This window comes from Sapajus apella, unplaced genomic scaffold (assembly GCF_009761245.1).
Source record: "Sapajus apella isolate SASKATOON/1434 unplaced genomic scaffold, GSC_monkey_1.0 scaffold53, whole genome shotgun sequence".
NCBI classification, from domain to species: Eukaryota; Metazoa; Chordata; class Mammalia; order Primates; family Cebidae; genus Sapajus; species Sapajus apella.
In genome coordinates, this window is record NW_022436993.1 from 8,018,653 (window position 1) to 8,029,454 (window position 10,802).

The window sequence follows — 10,802 nt, forward strand, 5'->3', positions numbered from 1 at the left end:
CCTGAAATTAATTCTAATCGAACCACATATAGTGTCTAAATATCCCGTAAGAAGCCCTTGATAATGGGGCCTTCTTGTATGTTTAAGTACAGTGGTGATGAAGAGCTTATGACTCAGGAAGCCTGTTGTGTCTCTGAGTATCTCTGAGTGTCAGAAAGTCTTTACAAAGTCTTTACAATGAGTCGGTATTTGAATCTTTACAGCTTCTCCCCAGAGATCCTTGTGTCCCTTCCTCGGATCTATCCAGCGTAAGTCATCTACCTTGGCCTAAGTTTGAAGTCTTCACTGTTCTTAGTCAGTCTCCACTGAACACAGTTGAGGCTATGTTCCTTTAAAAGTACGGGGTACTTACTCTTCCCTCTACAAGAATGGACCCTGCTTCTTTAAAAAAAGTGCTATCCTGCTTTTCACAAAAGATATGATACATTTTGAATTGACAACTACAATTACAAATAAATTACACATTTTGAAATTACTTGTGACTAAAATTCAATGTTCAGTATCTATTCTTGTGCTGTATCAAATTTTCTCCATATTAAACTTATACATATTCAGGATTCAAGTCCAGTTATAAGCCATTGAACCACAATGAGATATTTCAAGGACGATACCAAGGGAAACACTGAGAAAAAAAGGAAATAACATAAATTCAGACCTTAAACAAGAAAAATTCTGATGCGCTTTTGAGAGGATTAAATCTTATTACAAATCTAGGAGCACAGTATTTTTTAATGATTATAACATACTTATTTTATTTCTATAGAAGAAAGTATTTTCTTCTTTTTTAAAGCATATATCATTTCTCCTTCAACGGCTGTCCCATGGATAACATTTAGTACAGTCTCAGTGTTAAAAAATTTGGTGGGGGGGCCTGGTGCAGTGGCTCACTCCTGTAATCCCAGCACTTTGGAAGGCAGACGCAGGTGGATCATTAGAGGTCAGGGGTTTGAGACAAGCCTGGCAAACATGGTAAAACACCGTCTCTACCAAAAACACAAAAATTAGTCAGGCAGGATGGTGGATGCCTGTTATCCCAGCTACTTGGGAGGCTGAGGCAGGAGTATTACTTGAAAACACAGGAGATGGAGGTTTCAGTGAGCCGAGATTGCACCATTACATTTCAGCCTCGGCTACAGAGCGATACTCTGTCTCAAAAAAAAAAAAAAAAAAAAAAAAAAAAAAAAAAAAAAAAAAAAAAAAGAATAGCCAAGTAGCTTTTAATCTATTTAAAATTTATTTCACCTACAGTAATTTTAAGTATTATATTAATTAGAATGAAAATGTAGTAATCAGCTGAAAGTATAGAATACAGTCATAGAGTAATTCTGACCCTATATTCACTTACTATGTGACGTAAGACAGGATGTATGAATTTTGCATTAAAAATTACTTTGTTTCTATTGAGAAAGTTTTTATAAAGGGATTACCACAAGAGCATGTAGTAAAATAATCTTAATCCATTTTCAAACTAAAAATACCATTGGTTGTTCATTTCTAATAAAATTACAAAAAGCATGATTACAACCATCATTTATAATACATTCTTTTTGTTCATATTCCTTAGATTCTTAGTTTTTCTGATCTCTGAAAATTTTACGTTTTAATTTTCTTACAGTCGCAAATAACTCCAGTATTACTTATAAACCAGGGCATGCCATAATAATCAACTAATTTGGTTTAGTTGTTTTGTATTTTTGCTAGAAAAACAAATACACTAAGTGGAATTGGTAAAAAAGAATAATCTTGTAATTGAATAAACTAATTTTTACTGTGACACACTAATTATTGCTAAAATTAAATTTTCTATTATTTGTCTTCACAATAGAAAGGCTTAAGTATTTATTTTAACAAAGTGGAATTACCAATGTCACACGGAAGAAATTATGCAACAGTTGATATTGTCAATAGAGTAATCTCTTCAAGAGGTAACAGAAGAAAAGAATCAGAATACTTAAAACATATATCATGTCCTTAAAATGACATAATTCAGGCTTACACATGCCCAAGTGAACTGTAGCTTTGCAGATTTTCATTTATTTATCCATCTGACTTGTTCATCTATTAAGAACCTTTCTGCGATATCTATCTATCTGTCCATCCATCCATGGATTTTCATGATCTTATGTATCAATGAAATAATTAGATACACAATTGATTAAAAAATTAGAGCAGATTAGTATGAGAGGTTATTCAGTATTTCCAATAATTTTCTCCAACTAAAGGAAGAAATTATTTCATTAAATTAGAAACACTATTATAGTTTCAGCAATTTAAATGAAAATGTGTTACCCAGAAGAGTAAATTAAGGATGACATATATAAAAGAAATCTTGTTTTGATGATTACATATATACAAGGCAATCACCATGAAGCTTAACTGATGTCTCAAAAGCATTCACCGATGTTCATGAATAAAAGTTATAGCATCTTAGAACAGAAATTGAGAAAAGAAAATCACTGACATATATAGAGCGTCTCTTTTGCTCAAGTGACCCAATTTCACCTATTTTTCTCTATATTTTATTTCTAGAAAACTGTCATCTACTAATACAGCTTCTTTAATGAGAGCTATGTCAAACCATGTCAGATGTGTTTTGCCTAATCTTTCTTTCCTTGCAGCAGTTCGTAAAAAATGAATACCATCTTTTGCTTCATCTAAGAAATCTAAATAAAAAGTGTTTTGTTTCAATGAATCATTTTTTCCCCTTGAGTTTTCTTTAAAACTGAAATAAGACTAAGAAATACCTTAAGAGCAAAACTCAATTACTAAACATATGTGACTTCAAGAAAAAAAAAAGATTTGTGGTTCTGTGAAGCCATTTCTCTATGAACTATATAGGTTCGTCCACAGATCACGTCTTCCTAACTCCCCAAGTGCGCTCCCTCTAGCAGCTGCAAAGCAAGATGCCAAACTCTTAGCAAACACTTTTTTCTCCCCAGCAACCTCTGAATTCTTGCCTGGCTCCTTCTTCTGGCTTGTTTCCTGGTGGTACTATTAATTGCCAGGAAAAGTTGAGGGCTACAGCTGCCTGTGTTTCTTTAATCATATTCTCCACGGGTTCTTGTCATCCAGAAATATTTATTGGGATGGGGAATCTCCTTGAGTGGCAAAAAGCTTAAAAGATTCTTGCTATGATGCCGTGTAGCTGCTCAGGCTACAGGGCCAGGGTGAGGAATTCTAGTTTGATGTCTTGGCTCTGTAACCAGGTGCAGTAGGATCCAAGCAAATCGTTTCACCATCCTGAGTATTTCTGCCTTGGACCTGATTCCAACAAAGGGGTAGAAAGGATGCTGTCCACTTAGGTTCCAGGAACAGACGCCTTATCTCTGCTGGTTTAAACTTATCTGGATTTTGTAATATCTACAACCATACAGCTGGGTTGTATAGCTACAAGAGTTGTATGAATCGCCTTTTGAAATGTTAATTTTGGTTGAAGATTGTGTGGAATCATTTTTATATCAAATACGTGTCTGTAGTATAGAGAATAATGTAAAACTCATATAAATTTTTAAGATAAAACATGAGCCCTCAAGGGAATTGACTTGTGAGCGATACCTGGAGAATTCATCTACTTATTTTGGGGAAAGTGACACAAGCCCTAGGTTGCACACAGGCAGAAGTTTGCTTTTGCTTTGGTATCCTGATTTTGCTGACAGAAAATACAAGGTACTTCCAGTAAAGGTGGACATTTTGATGCCCTGGAAATAATAATTTAAAAAGCATGATATGAACTATGACTGGTATTTACACATTTATGCCCAGATTTTATTATGGAAATAACTTATAACTTCGAATTCAGACACACTTAAAGAATGGTGAGAGTGTTTCCCCCATCGGGAAAATAAATTATAATTATTATTATTTTGAGACAGAGTCTCACTCTGTCACCCAGGCTGAAGTACAGTGGTGTGATTTTGGCTCACTGCAACCTCCTTCTCCCAGGTTCAAGGGATTCTCCTGCCTCAGCCTCCTGAGTAGCAGGGACTACAGGCACACATCACCATGCCTACTTAATTTTTGTATTTTTAGTCGAGACAGGCTTTCACTATGTTGGCCAGGCTGGTCTCAAACTCCTGACTTCAAATGACCCACCCATGTCGGTCTCCCAAAGTGCTGGGATTACAGGCATGAGCCATTGCACCCAGGCTAGGAAAATAAACTGTTTTGGAGAGCGGTCTTTTTAAAATTTATTTACTTAAGTTAATTTTTTAAAATAAATCTGTATCTAGAGCTCCATAAAAAGTTCTATGATAAAATAATGATAATGATGCTAATAATACCACCTATTATCAAATCGCAAGTTCAGACATAAATATCATAATATATCACTGATTATTTGAGTAGTACCTTAATGCCCAAAAAAGGTAACTTTTTTGATGGGGTCTCACTCTGTTGCCTAGGCTGGAGTGCAGTGGTACGATTTCAGCTCACTGCAACCTCCACCTCGGGAGCTCAAGCAATCAAAAAAGGTAACATTGTTTGAGCAATCAAAAAAGGTAACATTTTATCAAATATTTTATGGTGACTACCTCTTTTGTAAAACTAATCATTCAAAGGGAAATCCACAACTAACTTAAAACTTGTTTATCATTTGTCTCCACCCACTGGAATGTAAGCTCCTTGAAGGAAAGGATGATCTTGTTCATTTTGCTTACCAGTGTACTGTGGGGACTTGGTGCATACTAGAAGCTCAACAAATATTAAATACGTGAATGAGTGACTGGTCAACATATCAGTTGGCTTTGGCAGCCTTCTGCCTCCTCATAAGCTCCTTCTTTCCCTCTTGCTAAAAACCAGTAGAATGCCTACTTTTAAAAAATATGGAACCAACTTGTCTTTCTAATTCTTTCTCTCTGCCAAGTTTTCTCTACAAACCAGCATCATCCAATAGAAATATACTGTGAGCCACATATATAATTTTAAAAATAACTAGTGTTCATTTAAGAAGTAAACATAAACAAAATTAATTGTAATAAATCCTATTTAATCTAAGCCTATCCAAGATACTATCATTTGAACATGTAATTATACAAAAATTACGGATGAGACAGTGACATTATTTTTTGTACTCAGACTTCAAAATCCAGTGTGTGTTTTACACATACCTTGTTTTACATTAATCACATTTTAAGAGCTCAATAGTCCACATAGCCAGCAGCCACATATTGACAGCACCTAGATTATACAGGTGTGCCCAATGTAGTCGCAAGGGTGCCTCACAAGGAGACTGGAGGGTCAACATTAGTAGTTGGAGATAAGATGTTAGAAGGATATGAGAAGAATATAGGATATAACAGAAGTTGGAAGGATATGAGAAGAAACCCCGAGCCAAGGAACACCTGCAGCATCCAGAAGCTGAAAATGGCAATGAAACGATTATCCTCTGAAACCCCCAGAAGGAACCAGCCCTGTCGATATCCTGATTTTAGCACTTCTGACCTCCGGAGCTGTAAGGCAAGTGTGTGTTATTTTAAGTAACTAGGTTTGGGGCAATTTGTTACAATAGCAGTAGAAAACTAACACACAGTCTTCATTTGGGTGGAACAAGGTCGTTTTTGACATCTAGGCACATGTTAGAGTCTCAGTGTATCCCGAGTTACCGCTTCACCACATAAGAGGCAGTCAATATAAAGCTACTGAATGAATGTTGAATACAATAGAATAGAAACATTAAAATGATGTTTACAAAGCCATCATAATAAAACAGAAAAACGTTATTTAAAAAAACAATTTGCATTACAGTGCAATCACCACTGTATTAAACGGGCAAACATCAAAGTATGTATATAAAAATTCCAGAAAAAAATAAACTATTAATAGTCATCATTTCTGCATGCTGGAACTATAAATGACTTTTTTCCCCTTCCTTTCACATTTTTGCATTGTTTAAATTTTCTATAAAGAATGGTATCATTTTCATAAAAGAAGAAAGCACATCAATTTCATTTAAAAAGTAGACAGGAATATAATATAAAATACAAAAGGCAGTGAAAAGAATGTTATTATATTCAGTTCCTTCATTTATGCATCAACGATTCTAATGTAGCTAATAATTCAAAATCTTCAAAGTCATACATCTTTCGATCACAAACCGCATGGTCATCGCGGATCTGTCTGGATTTTGCAAACAGCAGTCAGCTTTACCAATACTAAAGTTATGATTATCACCTTCCAAAAATCAGCCGCTGACTGAGGACTGTGAGCTGCATGACCCCAGCAGTGTGTCAGAGAGGTAGTGATTTAAGCAGATGCTGATAATTGACTCCACAGGAAGGAAAAAAGTCAAGAGGAGAAAAGCTGGGAGATCCGCTGAATGAATCTGCTTCACTTACATGTGAAAAGAAGAAAGAGTTATTCTTAGAACTATGGCTCTTTGACCTTGGATAAGTCATTCCACTCCTCTGAGCCTCACTCAGTCTCTCCCTTTGTGTTAGGAAAGTATAGAACTAAATTATCTTTAAGATTCCATCTAGCTCTAATATTCCATAAATACATGTGTATGTATACACATGCAAACACGCTCCACGCATTTGGACATACAGGCTCTGAGACATAAGACAATGAGGCTAATACTCAAAACAAGATTCCACTGTTTTGCAATCACACGGGGGTTGCCTTGAACCAGCTTTAACTAGGTCCTTCATTCTGTGCAATTTGCCACTAATACCATCACCATCAGATATTTCACAGTGTCTTCTTTTTCACCATGTCAGAAAATAAACTGCACAGTTGGAAAAGGCTTAGACATGTGAGGGGTTACGGCAGGAGCAGCAGCCTGAGGTCTGCCTAGTCCCTGAGGCTTTCTAGCTTGTCACTCAGCAGCTCTTTGAAGAATGCATGCGTAACTCTGAGAAGGTTGTCTACTTTCTTCCAAGAAAATCAAGCACATTAACAGAACTTAATAACAGATTTCCAATTCAGTGCAATGCCTGATAATATCTCAGTTGCTGATATCAAATGAAGATGCCATTTCTGGAATAGGTCTCATATGAAATTTCACTGGAAGTCTGAAATGTCCTAGAATATTTATTATTAATGTTTTTCCAGGAAATATTGGCAGTATTCCTGTTTTCCAAAGGAAACGTAAGTGATTTAATCCAAATCTCAAGGTACTTACAAGTCTTGCAGGGTGGAATAAATCATGTGCATATTGAACTCTAATGCAAAACAGAAAGATTAATGCCACAGAAAGGTAGGGGTGTATCCCTGCAGACAGAGTTTCAGAAGAGCGAGAGATTATACCCAGCTGCTGAGGCAGGAAGATAGTCTAGAGAAGTTTATGGGGTACACGGTATCAAAGGTCTTTGGCTCCTGAATTCAAGGACTAATATGAGAAGGGATGATTTTTTTTTCTTTCTAGACAGGGTCTCACTCTGTCACCCAGGCTGGCACAGTCATGGTTCACTGCCGCCTTGACCTCCTGGGCTCAAGCAATCCTCCCATTTCAGCCTCCCAACTAGTTTGGACTACAGGCATGCACCACCATGCCCCATTCACTTTTTCTATTTTTTGTAGTAATGATGTTTCACCATGTTGCCCAGGCTGGTCTTGAATTTCTGGGCTCAAGCAATCTGTCCGCCTCAGCCTCCCAAAGTGCTGGGATTACAGACGTGAGTCACCATACCTGACCAGGAGGAAGTTTTGATGGAGGAACTAGAATGAGCAATATCTTTGTGGCATGGAGAATTTGGGGTAGGTACAGAGATGAACAAAGCGTGAAATTTGACAGCAATGCCAACTCCAGATTGGGGAGCCCAGGGAATAAAGGTGAAATGACACATAAGATTGAGAGTGCCAAGGCCTTGAGCACCCAAAGAAGGAAAAGGAGGATGGCACTTTATTCTATAGACAGTTGCCAGCCATCTAGGATGTTTAAGCAATTGTTTGATTTGCATTTATTCACCCCTCCTCATTATAAGGGGCACAGGTAATTTTAACTCTGTAGTTTAAAAGGCATTATAATTTCTCACTCAACAAGTGAACATAATTCCGAGCAATTTCCGTGTGTCATACAATGAATAATTCTAATTATGTGTTTGAAATTCTACAAGAGATTTTCTTTATTGCTTTGGTATTTCTAGTTCTATTTGGTGTTGGAAGAGTGGTTCCATTCGGATGTTAGAGTCAGAGGTTCACATGCAGCCGGACATGGTGGCTCACGCCTGTAATCCCAGCACTTTGGGAGGCCAAGGCTGGAGAATCACTTGTGATGAGGAGTTCAAGATCAGCCTGGCCAACATGGCAAAACCCTGTCTCTACTAAAAATATAAACATTGGCTGGGTGTGGCGGTGCTTGCCTGTAGTCTGAGTTGCTCAGGAGGCTGAGGCGTGAAAATCGCTTGAATCCAGAAGGCAGAGGTTGCAGTGAGCTGAGATCGCACCACTGCACTCTAGCCTCGGTGACAGAGTGAGACTCTGTTTCAAAAACAAAACAAAACAAAACAAAACAAAAAAAAGCTGTATATGCATGGGGTCCAGGAAACCCAACCTTCTGGAGGAGAGAGGTGACTCGGTCACACAGACACACAGACTGTATCTACTGATCTCCAGGCTTCCTGGTTTCAGCCTTTTAGACCCCAGGGCTTAGTCATGGCTCCTTAGGCATAGTCCCTTGTCTTCCCACCTGTTGACTCCTCGGCAGTGGCACTAAACCAATGTACATGAGGACATAACACTGATTCAGCATGGTGCTCTCACTGTGTGTCTGAGTGTGTGTATATGTGTGTCTGTGCATTCATATATAAATGTACAAATATGCACACGTTATCTAAAATGGCAACAGCACATACCATTATTTTATTTTTTATAGCTGTCATTTTATAGTGAAAGCAATATTTTTTTTCAAACAGTTTGTGAGCATTTTGAGAAGAGGCCCACCATATTCAATCATGCACACAGCCAACACTCAATTAGTGTTCATTGAGAAATTGACTTAACCTAAGTCTTTAGCCTCCCAGAAACATAGTATTTCCTCCTAGGACAAGGAGAACAGCTGGTTAACATATTTGGTATGAAAGGACCCAAAAGTATGGTTCCCATTTTCCTTTGGATCTCAGAAAGACAAGATAGTTTACGTCTTTAAATGCTCCAGAGATAAGGTAATTGGACCCATCATCTGAAAGCAATCTATCAATATGTACATGTGAGCATGAGTGCCTGCATACATGTGTGGGAAATCAGAAAGCTCGAAACTGAAAAATGGAGAAATCATGTGCTAAACATTAAATCCAGGTGGTGTTAGCAAATGGATACGGTTCATCAAATGGTGTGGTTCTCATGTGTTAAACTCAACACTTACCTCAATAAAAAAGATGCTGGCTGCTGAGGTTGGATGGTGATACATATAGACTGTCACAAGGATGGCTGTGGCTATAATGAGGACCAGGATGAGAATTCCAACGATGAGGCCAGCGTGGAGGCTTCCCCCTTTCTTCTCAGCTGCACTGTCATCTGTAGAAGCTGAAAGAACATCCCAGCTGTCAGGACCTTCACGAGTTTACCCTTAAGTTTGCATTTTCATCTGAGGAGATATTTGTGCTTTTAATAAAGTACAGCAGGGTTTTTACTTGCTGTACAACTTTTCTACAACACCAATTTTACAGGTGAGGTGCTCTTCATATGGGCAATAAAAAGTCTGTAGGATTCATGAGTAAAAATGCATTTTTCACTGTGTTTTATTTTTATTTTTTGAGACAGAGTTTTGCTTTTGTTGCCCAGGCTGGAGTGAAATGGCACGATCTTGTCTCACTGCATCCTCCACCTCCCATGTTCAAGTGATTCTCCTGCCTCAGCCTCCTGAGTAGCTGGGATTAAAGGCGTGAGTCACCACACCCACCTAATTTTGTATTTTTAGTGGAGATGGGGTTTCACCATGTTGGTCAGGCTGGTCTTGAACTCCTGACCTCAGGTGATCCACTCACCTCGGCCTCCCAAAGTGCTGAGATTACAGGCACGAGCCACGGCGCCTGGCCTGTGTTTTCAAATTTCTAGTTGGATATGCAAAATAGCTTTTGTCCTCAAAGTACTGTGGGAAACCTCAAACTCTAATTAACTACACACTAAATTTAAGTTTGATTTTTCTCATTAAACCGACAAAGTTATGTATGGAAAAACTGATTAATTTTGAAAGCTCCTCTCATTTTCCATAGGAAATTTTAAATTGAAGAGTGCCGGACAACTCTTGGTAAGCTACACAGCATTTTCAGAAGTCTGTATGTGAGCTTCAAGCATAATTTGTGAAAAATCTGTTTTAAACAGAAATGCTCTTTAAAAGTATAACACATGGATGCTAAGTGACCCTCAAATAGTTTTGATCACTATCTAAAGGGAACATCTCAGCAGAGGAAAATTTTCCACTACACCACAGACCAATATCATTTCCTGTAATTTTTACTGAGATACTTTCCACTGTAATACACATTTTCAGGGGTACCAAAGGGAGGAATTTAATTTCTAAAGTAATAACTATCCTAACCAAAGCCAACCAGCCACATACAACTAATCTCTAAAGTCTTCTTTTGTTCTAAAATTCTGTAATCATTGATGATTATTCAGGCATTTGGAGATCTTCCTCAATTTTGTGCAGCAGATAACGTATCTTAAGTGCACCATATGACTGGTATTCTGAATCATGAGATACAGAAGTTTCAGAACAGTGACCCTAAATTTCTTCCCCTCCCTCCCTCCCTTCCTCCCTCCCTCCCTTCCTTCCTTTTCCTTCCTCCATCCCTCCTTTTCTTTTCCTTCCTTCCTTCCTTCCTTCCTTCCTTCCTTCCTTCCTTCCTTCCTTCCTTCCTTCCTTC

At 37.9% G+C, this 10,802-nt stretch overlaps 1 protein-coding gene across 1 annotated transcript in view; it reads right to left on the bottom strand.

The window, feature by feature from the left end:
- The window catches only part of PLXDC2 (plexin domain containing 2), a 425,653-nt gene that overhangs the window by 18,427 nt on the left and 396,424 nt on the right, over nt 1-10,802 (bottom strand). The window contains exon 13 of the mRNA XM_032243929.1: nt 9,299-9,459. Within this exon, the coding sequence (XP_032099820.1) occupies nt 9,299-9,459 (161 nt within the window). The remainder of the gene's footprint in view (nt 1-9,298; nt 9,460-10,802) is intronic.